This window comes from Ambystoma mexicanum, chromosome 8 (genome assembly GCF_040938575.1).
Source record: "Ambystoma mexicanum isolate Mex_15411 chromosome 8, UKY_AmexF1_1, whole genome shotgun sequence".
Classification (NCBI taxonomy): domain Eukaryota; kingdom Metazoa; phylum Chordata; class Amphibia; order Caudata; family Ambystomatidae; genus Ambystoma; species Ambystoma mexicanum.
This window is the reverse complement of record NC_090929.1, coordinates 1,140,265,106-1,140,281,123: the sequence shown is the minus strand read 5'-3', so window position 1 is coordinate 1,140,281,123 and position 16,018 is coordinate 1,140,265,106. Positions and strand designations below refer to the sequence as shown.

General features: G+C 43.3%; 1 protein-coding gene across 4 annotated transcripts in view; it reads left to right on the top strand.

Annotated features, from left to right (window-relative positions):
• Window positions 1–16,018, top strand: part of ZNF365 (zinc finger protein 365) — a 563,327-nt gene that overhangs the window by 337,386 nt on the left and 209,923 nt on the right. For all 4 annotated transcript variants that reach the window (XM_069611199.1, XM_069611196.1, XM_069611198.1 and 1 more), the window contains one exon: window positions 10,960–11,143. In XM_069611199.1, coding sequence (XP_069467300.1) covers window positions 10,960–11,143 — 184 coding nt within the window. The remainder of the gene's footprint in view (window positions 1–10,959; window positions 11,144–16,018) is intronic.

Sequence of the window (16,018 nt, the reverse complement as noted above, 5' to 3'; positions counted from 1 at the left end):
AGGATCATTGAAGCCCAGATTGAAGTCTCCTAACAATAGGAGCTGTGAGGTGTCCTTAATGTTGTTGGAGAGGAGGCTGGAGAGGTCTTCCTCAAAAGTTCCTATTGGACCGGGGAGTCTATATACTAAAAGGATGGTTAGTGTGCTATTATTGGAGATAGGGAGTTTAACTGCGAGCAGTTAGCAAGATTTGATTTCAGGGTGTGTGGTTAGCCTTAATGTCAATTTGGTTTTGGCTATGATATCAAAGCCGCCACCTCTGGAGTTGGGCCTGTCAACCCTGAGTATGTGATAGTTGTCTGGTATAGCTAACATGAGGGCTGGGCCTGCTGCGTCATGTAGCCAGGATTCAGTAACAGCAAAAATGTCTAAATCGTCGCAAGAGAGTATGTCTGCAATTCCGGTAGTATGCACCATAAGGGATCTAGTGTTGATAAGGGCTCCTGAAATTATTGTCGGGAGTCTTTGTTTAGGGTGGTTGGTTCTGGTGTGATTACGATGAAAGTGGGCGAAGATGTGGGATGCGTTTTTTGCGAAGTTTCAATGGTTAGTATGGCAGGACTATGGGCAGTGGCGCGGGTAGTATGCCTGAGATGGGAGTCAGGGGACCTGATACTATTGGTTTTAGGTTTGTGGATCCGGGGCAGTCTTGCTCGGAGTCTCAGGTTTCTCTCCTGCGAAGCACATGGTAGGATATTGGTGAGGCCCATTATTGTAAGGGCACAGAGGAGTGTCAGTCGTATATTAGACAGTTGACTCTTTGTGGTGTGCATAGTTCTGTTAGACTACGTAGGTATAAATCCGTAGGAAGGGGTGGGGCTGGAGGCAGGTGCTAAACTATTGTACTGGCTCACCTTAGTGGTATAGTACCTTGGGTAGTTGAGATATGTTGTAGGTAGCGGTGGGCTGGTCCTTCAAAGGAGCAGTCTGGTGTATCTCAGTGGGGCTACGGGCTCTTGGCAACAGGTAGTAAGTACCCTAATGACAAACATATGTTTAAATATAGTGGGCTAAGTTGGGATTGGCCTGATTCTGTTTGGGGCGGGAGTGTGCATTCAAACAGGTAGCTGCGTTACACATTAGCAAAGTGGTGGTATAGAAGGATAGGCTAGTCCCATATTGGCATAGTATTAATAGTGGCAGAAGGGCTATAGTCACAATTTTCTAGAAAGAAACATTCAGAGCATGTAAATGTTAACAAATTGAAGTGGTGTGAACAAATAGGCTGGTCCCATCTAGCTTGATGCTAGTCAGTGCAATAGGGCTAACGTCACAGAATACCAGTAAACATTCAGAGCATGTACATTTTAACCCATTGCACAGGGTGATGATGATAATGTGAATCTTGCTCCCCTGGCTGGGTGCCTTCACCATCACTTCCTGCTGTATGCACCTCTCCAACTGCAGGACAGTAGGAAAAGCCTCAACAGTCAGCAGTAGATGGAAGTCCTTGCTGGAATCTTCCAGTAGAGTGCTTTCAATCTGCATTGGGGCAGTGGGGCCAGATGTAGCAGGAGTTGCCCTTAACAGGAATGTTAACTCTTCACTTGCACTTCACGATCAAGAGTGATTTCAGGCAGGGAGCGTGGGCAGCGAGCAGACGATGAGGGTGTGAATCCTGTGAGCTCCCATGGCCGTCAGCATGATCCTGTTAATATCCTGGGGAAAGTGCCATCAAATCATCTGGAAAAGGCGCTGACATGCAGATACTACGCTGGGACAACCTAGTAAAAGCTGGAACCAAACCGAAGCAGCGATAAAGAAATGGTGCAGCAGAATGCCTAGTTAAAATGGCCAACGGACTTGGCGCACAGGGAAAGACACATTACGACCCTGGCGGTACGGAGTAAACGGCGCTGTAAAAGGTGCCGGCGTCGTTCACTCCGTACCGCCGCATTAGGAGTTCCCCTCGCGGGACACGGTAAGCACGCCTGGGAAAGGCGTGCTTACAGGGTCCCGCGAGGGGAAGAGGGAGCAAACTACGGGCCATCTCGTAATGGCCCGTTGTTTGCTCCCTCTCCCATTCCCATTCAGCCCTATGGGGGCTGAAATGGGAATGGGGAAGGACCGTGTCCGGGTTCTTGGAGGGAGGAATTACCGGGCCTTCCGAACTCGGAATGGCCCGGTAAATCCTCATTCTGAGGACCCGGACCCCGACGCGATTTAGGCAGCAGTCATGATGCCAATAGCGGCATGGTTATCGCTGAACTCGTAATGAGGGCCACTGTGATGCAGATCAGAACGAACGGCTTCAAACGGTCAGTGCTACGAGCAGACCGATTGAGGCAACGTCGGAGAATCGGAAGGAAAGATAAAAAACTGCAGCACTGACCTCTGAGGACAGAGGAGCTACAAACTGGGGAACAAGATCCGAATCCACCCTCCCCCGAAGATTTGCACACTGCGACACCGAGACGCCGTTGGAGACAGGTCTGGGAGTTCACGTTTGCTGGGTCTGACTGAGGGGAACGAACGATCTGGGACCAACCCCGGCATTCAGGGCCAACTCTGACACAGCAATAAACCAACATACTGTGCAGTTAGATCCAAACGGATGGCAGGAGACCATCCCAACACCCTGTGGCTGGGGTACATAAGGACTGTTGATGTAAGTACGAAGACCGGAGTTACGACGCAGTGAACTACCCAATATCACTGATCGAGCAGGACAGGTGGGAAACAAAACTTTGTCACAAAGCGTAGATCAAACACAGTAAATCCTTTCCCGCTTGCTCCCCCTACGCTCCAACCAGTGTGCGATAGACCCGGACAAGTGGGATACAAGGTTAAGCCAGGAGATACTGCAGGACGATACCCGGCCGTGGACCGAGGATCCCGTGCCCCGCTGTATGCGAAACTGAGCCACGCACTTGTAGCCCACAGTCGTAGGAGATCCTAATATACCTTGTCAGGTCGGTGGATTCCAGGGGACATCCGGTACACAGAGCACTGACAACAAGGGCAATCGGCCCGAGTGGTGGAGACCCCAGAAAGCCAGGATAGCACAGCCTGAGTTTCAGAGGGAAGTGGCCACAACCGTATGTGCAGAAACACGCAAAACGGACAGAAACGCCCCAGAAGCAGGCAATAACGGGCGACGAAGACCAAAAGGTGAGAAACGGGCATGAGTGAATGCACGATGCAGCACCATAGCATGTACATTTGATAGTGCCAACCCAGCAGAGTAATAATCGCAAGGCCGTGCAGGAACTGAGGAGCAATGAGTGGTTGAGAGGGCGCAGTGATAATACCATGCAACAAGAGGAACCATAACACTGCATGCGGTGCGCTGACAGGCTACCAGAACAATATCCCCCACTATATCCCTCAAATAAACTAGTCACTGATGGCACTAGCACTGTGCCTCGTCAGGGGAAGTGGAGCACCTGATCTAACCAAGGCAAAGTAAAGGACGCCTGCATGAACAGACGTCAACCGCCAACAGATATTGGTGATAACTAAGACATTTAACTGACTAGGATTCGCAGTGCAATGCAAGTGAACCTCCATAAATCACATTGGAATACCCAGTGAAAGACGCCCGATTGCTCAAGGTGCAGATTCCCACGAGCGAGTCCAATAATTCAGACACACGGGAGAAGAGGTCTCTGAACCTGTTACCCTGACAAGACCCTCCTGCCTATAAGAACGAGAACAGCTCTTGCTGACCCACAGTACTCGCTCGAGTCACGTAAGCCAGCTCTTAAAGTTAGACACAGAGCCGGGGAGGACCAACCATATGCCAGCCAAGATTTAGCTGAGACGACGATCCTTACGATAAACAGTCTTGTACCAGTTGTTTGTCTGCAATCTAACGTAACAGTACTACACTCGCAGAAGACACAAAAGAGTCATACTGACTGAGCAAGCATATGAACCTGCCTCACTGAGCACGGACCTGTACCCTGGCGGTTCCTTGCAAACAATAATCATGGGTACAGAGCAGAAGATGACTAGAGCATCTACTGTAGATCCCGGTATGGGCAAAGACAAGGTTAAAAAAGGCACTACACAGAGCACAATGGATCAATTCACAACGTCTACCTCAACCCCCCCGTTTGAAAAAGCTCAATCCGGCAAAATAACAGGCGGAGAGGACAACATCTCCCTGAAAGATGTGATGAACACCATTGCTGGCTACCGAACATGCATGGAAAAAAAGATGGACGGCATAAGCACGGAGGTGTCCCTCCTCTGTCATGATCTACAGAAACTTACCTCCCACACAGGGGAGGCTGAGACACGTATATCAGAAACAGAAGACAGACTACATGCCATGAGCCACAATGACTGGAGTAATGGAACGCCTCAAAACATTGGAGGAGCGTGTGGAGGAACGAGAGGGGAGATCGAGACGAAATAACATCTGGATTCTCGGACTGCCGGTAAAGACGGAAGGTCTGAGCATGGAGCTGTTTCTTGAACAATGATTGGCAGACTTATTTTCTCCCAAGACCCTCTCAAAATTCTTCTCGATAGAACAAGCCCACCGTGTCCCGACTGGCAGACATACTCCTGGAGCGCCTCCACATACAGTGATCGCTAAACTCTTAAACTATAAGGATCGAGATGCCTTGCTCCAAATGGCCAGAACCAAAGGATCTGTAATATACAATGGTTCTAAAATAGCCCTTTTCCCAGACTTTACCAGGGAAGCACAGAAGGTGAGACAGCCCTTTGATCCACTCAAAAAATGCCTCCAGATCCTCAACGTTAAATATCGACTGTTTGGTGCACAGCTTAAGATATACCATAATGGCACGACCGTTCACTTTACAGACCCCAAAGAGACTTGGAACTGGGCGGAACAACACTTAGAAGGGGACTGGAGACCACAAAGAAGGCACGAAAATGTCAGAAATAGGCCCCACCCAGACAGATTGCCACCATTAATACCGCAACAAGAACTAGATGAGATGCCTCATATAGACAACGACTAGATTTGAACAGCTCGTCCGACATAGACCCATAACCAACATGGGGAAATGTTACTGTTGTGCGGTAACCATCAAGTCGGCAATGCACTACAGCATTATGCTGCTTCATGGAAGGCTGACGGCCCACTGTATGGAGACCCCCCCTTTTGGTTACCCAAGGAACTGTAAAGTGGTAAAGTTATGAAAGTGTTAATTAGTGGTAGCCAAATGCTGTTTTGAGAGAGGTTACGAAGTGTTTGTATGATTTTTCTTCGACAGTTTATGTTTGGGCGACAGATGCTTCAGGTTGGGGTGGAGTATAGGGAGGGGGGAGAGGGAAGTTTCTCAGGTCTATTATACTCAATTCTAGTGAGCACACTGCACACATCACACAAGATAATGGTCCATGTCACAACCAATATATTGCAAGTCAAGTATGAGACACATCACCACGAGCCACAACTCCCACATGGATAAATATGGCCTCATCTAGAGACAATACCACACACCTGAAACTCCTGACATGGAATGGTAATGGTCTGGGGAATGGTATTAAAAGATGATTGGTGACACAATTTATAAATAGGCACGCAACCGACATAGTATTGCTTACAGAAACCCCCTGGTTGGCCCAACATGCAATCTCTTCAAAAGAACCAATTACTGCAAAGCAATAGACACTGGATTCTCCGTGAGTTTGAGGGGGGTACTAATTTGACTACATAAAAGACTTCCCTTCACAATCACAAATGTAACACAAGACACATGAGGATGATTTTTATACGTTAAAGGCACGGTACAGAATCAAACCCTTGCTAAAATGGCGGTTTACTCACCACCTACACTCATATTGGCCCTGATAGAAGATATCACACCCATATTGACCACTAACACGGCGGATACATGGATAATAGGGGGAGACTTCAATGAAGTCATGGATGTTGAAATAGACCGTACACACCTAAGAGGAAGAAATCCTAAAAACCATACCAAACTAGCCACATCCACGTCTGCATTAGGACTTAAAGATGTATGCGAGACCTACACCCAAGTGTTTGGGAATACTCATACCCCTCGGGAGTGCACGCCTCGCTCTCTAGACTAGACTACTTCTTCCTACCCGCAACAGACATCCACAAAGCAATTGATGCAACACTGCTTCCCCAAGGTATCTCCGACCACTCTCCCCTCCTGATGAACCTTGAGACGGAGGGACCCCACCCCCTGCGCCCATCCTGGTACGTCAATAACTTACTTGGGGTTCCCGCACCTAGTAGATCAATTACAAACTGCTACATCCACATACTTTGAACTGAACACGGGATCAGTAGATAACCCTGGCGTGCTCTGGGAAGCATATACACCTGTCCTTAGAGGTGAGACCCTTGCTTGGACAGCAGCACATAAAAGAACACATTGGAAAGCTGTGGAACACTCTGAACTAGAAGTACGGCGTACTGAAGCACAATACGTGATCACCAAGTCACCGGAGACGAGCAGAGCACTGACCATAGTGCAGACACGATTACTAAATATAGCACTGGACTGTGCTAAAAGAGCACACAGAGCAATGAGAGCAAGGTTGTATGAGACAAGTGATAAAGCTGGCAAGATGTTGGCATGGTTGGAACTCAGGGATGAAAGGCATCACCAGGTCAGATGTATCACGACAGACAGAGCAGACCCGGCGATAACCGATAACGATATTGCAGAATGCTTTGCAGCCTACTATTCGGAGTTGTACAAAGCCCATATTGCCCCCATAGATATCACAGTATTGAAGGGGATCACTCTCCCCTCATTAGACATCAATCAAAAAACCCTTCTTGAAAAAGACATCACGGAGGAGGAACTGATTGCAGCCATATCGCAACTCCAAACAGGAAAGACCCCAGGGCCGAACGGCTTCCCGGTGGAGGTATGCTAAAAAATAGAAAGTAACGAAATAGCCCCACATCTACTCAGCATGTACTTGTACTCTAAACAGCAGGGAATTCTGCTGGCGGACCTACGGAAAGCCAGCATAATAGTGATACCTACAGAGGGCAAGCACCCAGACAAATGTAGCTCCTATAGACCTATCTCTCTGATTAACAGTGAAACAAAAATCTTAGCGAAGATACTGGCCAATACACTACAGAGAGTGTTAACGCCCTTCATACACCCAGACCAATGTGGCTTCATGCCAAAGAGATCCACATGGATGAACATTAGTAGGCTTCACTTAGAACTTGAGAGGGCACCAACACGTCGGAGACCTCATGTGCTGCTAGCAATTGACTTTGAAAGGCCTTTGATTTGGTCTATTGGGAAGCACTATGGGTAATAATGAGATGTATGGACTTTGGGGAACAATTCATAGGCTGGGTACAACTCCTATATACCTCTCATGAGGCGGAGGTCAGAGTAAATGGATGGCCATCACAGAGCGCATCAAGTTAGGTAAGTGGACAAGACAAGGATGCCCCCTGTCAACAATGCTATTTGCATTAATAATTGAGCCCCTGACGGTGATGCTACAGGATGCACAGTCATGGACAGGCTTCCGTTTACCCACGATTGTGAGGATAGAGTCTCCCTATACGCTGATGATTTGTTAATATATCTATGATATCCAGCTGAATACTGTCCCATAGTTTCACAAATATTGGAAAGATACGAGAAGTTCAGCTGATTAAAGGTGAACTGGGCCAAATCAATCCTTTTCCCAATCAAAGGGGCGGGGAATGTAGCTCCGGAGAGCTGTCCATATCGAATTGAAACAAAGCAGTTTCGATATTTAGGCATACAAATCACAACCAATCTCGAAGAATACGTACCAAAAAACTTTCACTGCCACTAATGGAAGAGCAGCTCTATTCAAGATGCTGGCCCTCCCTTGCTTTTTAAATATCCTACTGAATGCCCCTTTACACATTCCACCAACCGAGTTTCACCAAATTGATAGAACGCTCAGAAAATTACTAGAGGGAGGTGGACACCCATGAATAGCACTGCATACCCTCCAACGCTCCATATGGGAAGGAGGTATCGGCCTTCCACTCTTACAAACGTACTACTGGGTAAACCAAATGGCAGTTATAAATGATATACTGCATGGAAACTTAGATTTACCGCATATTCGATCAGAAAGGATAGCAAGACAGAGAGTACCCCCACTGGAGAGCCTCTATCAACCCATACGTCTCCCACCCCCTCGCACCATGATGACTCACACAACATTAATCGTGGCCGAAACACATAAACATATAGGATGGGAGGAGAAAATTACCCCGATACAACCTTTATGGAAGAATAAGTATCTTCCTGAGCTGAGCAAGCTCCCGAAATGGCCAAACTGGGAATCAGCCAGGATATCGAAGATAAGTGATGTGGTAAGTGGGGGCAGCCTTATACCCCTTGAGGACTTGCCGACCCGCTTTAACCTCCGTTTAACTGAACATTACGGGTACATGCAGTTGAACATGCTATACATACTCATGTGACAAGTCTCTCCAATATGCCTGAATGTACACCTCTAGAAAGAAACATAGTTCTGGAAAGTGTGGATGTCAAGACCACCTCAATCATGTATAGTCCAATCTCTTCCTTTACCACACATGAACTCTGCAGTTTGAAATCTAAGTTGTAAAAGGATGTTAGTGGGAAAAAGATGTTGGCCCAATATTGCCTGAAGACTGGACCATAATATGAATGTACCCCCTGGAAATTGCCATATCAGCCAGAATTCGACTTATACAGCTCAAGGTGTTACATAGAGTGTACTATCCGAGAGTAGCACTCTATCGTTGGGGCAAAACTACAGATCCCAATTGCTTACTCTGTCATCAGGAAGAGGGCACCTTCTTTCATATTCTATGGGAATGTCCTAGAATCCAACAGTACTGGCTGCAATGCTGTGATAGGCTCTCTACGGTCATTGGCCGCACCATACCCAGAGATCCTAAATTGATATTATTGGGGGTTGAAGAAGAGGGGGAAATGACACGCTTTGAGAAATTGATGTTTTCAACAACCACTGACCTGGCTAAAAGAAATGTAGCTCAGCTATGGGGATCGGATATCGTGCCACAATATGATCAATGGGTAGCAGATGTAGATGCATGTATGGCGACGGAGCATAGTGTCTATACGGCAAGAGGTTGCCCAGGGAAGGCCCACAAAATTTGTTAAAGATGGGAAGAGAACTAAGATAAATAATGACTTGCTATCGACTCCTGTGTATAACGGAGATACAAACTGTATACATATCTTATCGATTAATGAAAATGCAGGACATGGATCCAATAAATGTGTGCCACTATGTAACAATATGTGAAGAGTGTATAGGATCTGTCAAGTGATGTTTGTTGTTGTTGAAAAAATGTGTAAAATGTTAAAATAAAAAATAAAAAAGAGTGTTTCCAGGCAATGCCTAAGACTCACATCTAGCCAGCTATAAGTGAAATAATCAAGGTACCAATGTTCAACCTTGATTCACTATTTGTGTAGAGACCTACCTTCTTTCTAAATGCTGTAATCCTGTGACCTCAAAGCAGTGAACAACCAAAACATCACAGAAGAGGAATAATGCATTTCGGGATCTGTGTCTGAACAATGCTTGTCAAATAGCAACATTGCGGAAGGCCGCCAATTAAAGGTAGCCCTCAGCAAGGTCTCTCTTTCACTTCTTCATTTTCCCTTGTCAATTTGGCGGGTCCCACCCATATGCCTCCCTAAACTGTGCAACCCCAGAGCCCTCTCCTCTACCACTCTTTCCCTGCTATCCCCGCCCTCCCTACTCACCTCATAGGACCCTGCTCCATCTTCTGTCTGGTCTCCAGTCTACTTCCCTAAAACGTGGCGTACTGTGTGTCGGCCAACATGCTGCGATCTTTGTGCATTGCGCTTTGAGGTGGAGACTGCGGCATTTCTCTGATTCTCTTGGTTTTGCTCAAACTTGAGGGAAGCATAGTGAAGTTTGCTGTTCGAAAGCATAAAGCATAAGCAACTTGGTAGCAGGCTTTGAAGCTGAGCGTCCCAATTCCAAGCGTAGCAATGCTCTCTAAGAGCTCGGAAACCCATGTTTTTTTGATTATTGAAAGCACTCTACGACAACAGATTAGGCCTCATTACAGGTATGGCAGAATTGTCAACGGTAATTCCTCCATAATCAGTTACCATTTCTGCCACAATACCGCCTTGGAACTGGAGGTAAATCCTCTAGATTCCGAGGTGGTTTTACTCCCCATTATAGAGTCACCTCGGACTTCCTTGGGGTTTGAAGCAAGTGCAGGTGGTGGTATTTCAGTCATTTTCCCATCAAACATGTAATGCGGCTGCATGACACAAGTGGCAGTAATTGCTTGTTTTTTTGTAATTTAATGTAATGTAAGTGGCCTGTGCAGCATCTTTACGCCGCTTTTGGTGGCTTCACTGCGCTTGGCTGTTTTAGAAAAACATGGCTGGGGCATCATTAGTGGGGCAGTGGGAAAGGCAGATGCGAAACCTGTGCTGTTGATCGATGCAGAACCTGGTTCCTGAGAATTCTGGACACTGAAGAGTTAGGTAGACTGCAATGTATCCCCAGTGAAACACGTCATGATCTTGTCATCAGAAAAGAGGGATTGTCTTTGTCAATCTACACACCTGCTCTCATTTTGGCAACCCTGTTTGAAGAATTGTAATGCCACTTAGCAATATTAAATACCCACCAACAAAACCTCAACATGAATATAATAATTTGCCAAATGATGTACCTACTTTGTACACCTGCATAGCATCAAATATACCAGTGACAAATGTAGCCATCTTGTACAAGATTGTCACATTTGTGAGGTGCATATATGTTTTATCTTTTTATTCTTTTACTAGAACAGAGTTGTTTTTTTATACAGAATAATCTATTCTCAACTTTTACTGGACATTATGCAAGCATAGCTTACATTGTTTGATATTGTAACAGATTTATTTAATGCTGTACATTTAAACCTTTTGGAATCAGCACATTTCCATTTTAATAGGCTCACTCTGGAATCTTACCTCACGCTTTTGTCCTTTGCAGAGAAGTTCTTGCCATCAACAATTTCTTGGAAACAGCGGCTGAAAAAGAAATTCAAGGGAAAGTGAAGTTATGCCAGTTTATAGAGAATCTGCTCCAGCGTGTTGATCTGGCAGAGAAGCAATTGGAGTATTACCAAATTCAGAAGAACATCCTACGCAGAAACCACAACGTCAAGGAACATATGGTAGGAGCAAACACACTCTCATTATTACTTAAGTGTTGCATACTGCCTCATGGCCAAAGGAAAAGAGGAACGTCTTGTGTTAGATATTTCATTATCAAAGTTAAAAGAGGACATACACCAAATCAAACTGATAACTCTACAATGAAACATGACTTCAAACATCTGACTGCACCCTGCTTACCAGATCAATGTAGGCTAGCATGGTAAAAGAAGGGCGGCCAGACAACTTCTCAAATAGTGCTGGATGGTAGGGAAAAAGCCCGGCGTCTCGTCATAATATTCTCTTCAATAAAACATTGAAACATACTTGAAATTACTAGAATATACAAGGATTTGGGTCCCCTTTCCCTTGTGCATAATTCACAGATTCCTGTTTTAATACTGTGTTCCTCAAATTCATTCTTTCAGGTGATCTAAAGCTATGTTATGTGATATTAAATTGCCACAGTTTTTGCCTTGTATCGCTGAGTAACCATTCGCTAGTGCACTGATTTACCTAAATAGGTTTCTGATACACTGTAGTCTGAAACTCATTATACAATACAATCCCATGACAGAGTAATTTAACATTTAAAAGACAGTCCAACAGCTGTCCAGTAATTTTAGCTAGAGGTTACAGACAGAAGCTAAGAGTGACTTTCTAGTGTACTGTGAAAGGCTAAATATGTTCCTAGTGTTGTTTACGTGTGGGCTTTAAAATGAACACTGGGCCAGTGAGAATTTGACAGCACAATAGGTATTTGAGAGGTTGTGTGCATGGGACCAAGATAATTGTTTGCACACTGCAACAAAAAAGGAATTGCAGTTGATAACATGGAGATTGAACCTGGTTTACCTTGTCCTGGTCAGTCATTCATGATCTAATCAATTTGCAGGCTGAAAGGCAGGCTTGAAGATAGTGACCGGTTTAGAAGTTACTTCCTGGACAGAGAGGAAGCTTTGGCTGTTGACAAGATATTGGTCAAAAAGCCGAAATATGGTCCACGGGGTACGTTTTCTGTAAAATATTCGAAAGGTCAGGCCTTTGATCAAGCTCTGCTGCTCTGCAGGTTTAATGGGCGACTGAGCACACATCATATTCTGAAGTGGACAGAAAGATAGAGGAAGTCATTTTCATTATGGCTGAACATAAAAAGCATGCGTAAGCAGCATGTGAAAACATAGAATGCATGCTTCTTAGGTTCCAGCATATTTGTATTGAGTTGTATGGTGGAGCAGGGGCACTTAGTTGAATTACCACTTCTGCCACCGCCATACGTTCCACTGTACATGCATGCGTAAGCAGCATGTGAAAAAATAGCATGCATGCTTCTTAGGTTCCACCGCATTAGATTCTAGTTTTTTACATCTGTTAAAAGTTGGCAGATTCCATAGAAATGCATTGTAAAAATGGCTTGCCATGCAAAAATGGCAGGCAGCCTTTATACAATTTGCGCTACGATTGTGCATGTTCTTACTCCATCACTGCTTTGTAGTGTATTTCTTTGGGGCCTGTTTTCATTTAGGTACTTCTCATCTGTGCAATTTAGGATGTTTTAGAAATTGACCTGACCATTGGTTCTTGCTGAATGTGTGTTTCAATATGGGGAGCCATTTGGGACATAATTCAAGATTCATGAATGTATATACTGAACATGACATTAATACATTACATACTGAGATGTATATATCATATATTGAGATGCATACATTAGATACTGAAATATACACACTGTAGACTGAGATACATACATTCTATACTGATAGGTACATCATACTATATAATAAAAGGGTAGATGTATGTTTGTCCAAAGCTGTCCTGCCCGCTTCACCTGTTATCACCGCTAGATGGAGCTGTTGCCTTACATATACAACAAAAAGACTTCAAGTTCATCTTCCAGGTGAATAACACCTGTATTTCAACAATGTTAACAGAAATTAGCTTCAGAAAATGCCAAAAACAGGGATACCACTCTAGCGGCATACTTCAAGTTGCATACACATATACATTTAAAAAAAAACATCTAAACAGAAATTAATTCGATTAACCACAATTTCTCTAACAAAAAAATAACTTTTTTAATGTACTTTTGTATTATGTAATTATTCAATGTAATATTTCTTGGTATGTATTATTAGATCAATAATATTGTTCATGTATGTTTTAAACTTTATTTGACTCAATTTACTTTAGTTCATAATCTCATGTCTCCTTCTAATCATACTGCACGTGAATGGTATTACTCCGACATCCCTCGACATTATATACTTGAATCCAAAACTCATAAGCGGAATCCAAGACAATGAGTAGCAGATACAACAATCGGCTGTATGGACTATGTTGAACTATCAACAGATTCTGTGAGATTTTGTTTGAGGTTACTACTCCTCCACCTGAAAGGTGCAAGATCCCATACAAATTTTTTTTTCTATTAATATAAAGTAGGATAAAATTCACGGCATAATATATTTACACTGTAAAAATGTCTTCGTTTACGCACATTAGCCAGTCTACACGGGCTAATGTGCGTAAAGAAAGACATTTTCAGAGTGTAAACAGGATTTTCCACTAATACTGTATATTGAGATACATGCATTATAGTTTGAAATAGATACACTGCATGCATAAATACATCCAGTGTATACTGAGAGATATTTACTGTATAGTGAAAATATATATATGATATATTGAAGTATGTATGCACTGTACACTGCGGTGCATACATTGTATACTGAGATATATATAGTATGTTGAGATGAATATATTGTATATTGAAACATATACACTTTGCACTGAGAAATTCATTGTACATTGAGATGCATATACTGTAATACTTTATATTGAGCTACATATATTACATATTTAAATGTACACACGGTATGCTGTAGTATACACAATATATACTGAGATGTATACACAGTATATTGGGATGCAGCAATTTTATATTAAAATGCATATAGTGCAAATTGAAATGCATACATTGCATAGCAACCTATGTATATTATATAGTGAGATGTATATGCTACATTCTAATAACTGATATACACAACATGCTGACATGCATACATGACATAAGAAATTGCTTATACTATATACTAAGAGACATACATGTTATATTGTAATGAATCTACACCTAAAAATACAGACAAGTTGTAACCTGAAACTTCCTGTACACTCAATGTCAAAACATATATATTGATTAGTAAAATGGGTATGCTATTCACTGAAATGTATATACTACATTTCTGAAACATATACACAACATATTAAGAATCTTTAAAGACTGTAGTGTGAAGCTTGCATATAGCATGGTGAAACTGCTTACCCATGAACTCTTTTTCTTATACGCAAACTACTGAAAATGCCACATGGTTTACAGTCCTGCCCACTATAGGTGGCGGCTTGTTCTTATCTTGCTAGTTTCACTTCCCACAAGTTGTTCAGGGGAGTAGCTGGGCCTTCAGATACTGGAGACGTTTGTATAGAAATGCACTGCCTGCCAGTTTCTTGATAGTTTGACTCTAAGCCAGCTAGAATGGGCTGCTTTGTGGTGAGTGCCTCTGTATAATTTATGTTGGTTTTGGCGACAGGAGAAATGGTTGCCAGCACAGAAGTATGTTGCTGTACATATTCAGCAGTGGGCAAAGGGTTTAAGGTCTGTTGGCCTGGGGGCACAAAGTGCTTTTTTAGTTGTCATTATTGCTATTGTGTCTCAGCAAGCAAGGGGCCTTACAGTACACATGCTTGAACCATAGAAATAATAATGTTGCGGTACCTTCACTATATATATATTAATTAAATATAAATGGTCATCAGTGGCAGTACATGAACCAGCACAGACATTTGCCATAAATGATGTATTTTGGGAGCAAATATTCTGTTTTTCCATACATGCATAGCTTTATTCCAGAAGAAAGCTCAAGTTACATTTTAAATACAAAATCGAATATTACCAAGTATGAATAATTCTTATGCATTTACCACCAGGAGCAGCTGGTTGGTTCTTGCAGGATTTAAATTCAGCATATACTGCACTCATGTGGTGTTTTGGAACATGCGTTAAAACATGTTGCTATAAATTAGAGTACATATGTGAGTCATTTGTATAGTAGAGTTCTCCCTAATTATGTCTCAAAATACCTGAAACACTCTACATCGTTTTTATAAATCTGCATTTGATCAAAAAACAGACATTTTATACTTTTGTTGAAGAATATTCCATATAAATGAGTGACCATAAGAAGGTTTACCTATGCTCTGGGGAACCTGACATTGGACTCAAATCTCTGAGGCTTAAGGCCAATCATGCCCTTACTGCTTTCATGAATGCCCTAGTAGTTTGGAGCCAGGCTGTCTGGGGATCCTGGCTTTTTGAATTTATTAGGCATAAAAGTGTCTATTTCAGTGCTTGCAAAGCAACCAGCTAATAGCACAAGTTAACCCCTTATTCTCCACAAGCAAATGAAGTTTACAGTAAAGCACGGTTGGTATAGCGCCCTGCCTGCTATTTTCAGAGCACACATTTAATTTGGTTCAGAAGGATGAAGTGCTTAGTTGTCTCTGACTGGATTTGAACAATCTTAGCTATCATATATGTATGTTTGTATTGTACCTTTGAATCTATATGGTGAGTACGACAAAGGTGGGGTCGTTACAACACCTCACTAGGCCCGGTGAGGATCTGACCAAGAAGACAAGCTGCCATATTCCAGTAAAAAGGCTTCCCAGAAACAAAAAACTGTTACCGGCCTGCAAAGTAAAAAGACCAACAATAGGAAAAGGAAAAATACCTCTAAACGATTGTCTCGCAAGTTCCTATAGAATTTGACAATACCTGAGTCACTGGCAAATAACAAGAAGAGTAAGGCACTGGAGACGTAGGGAAAAGGAATCAA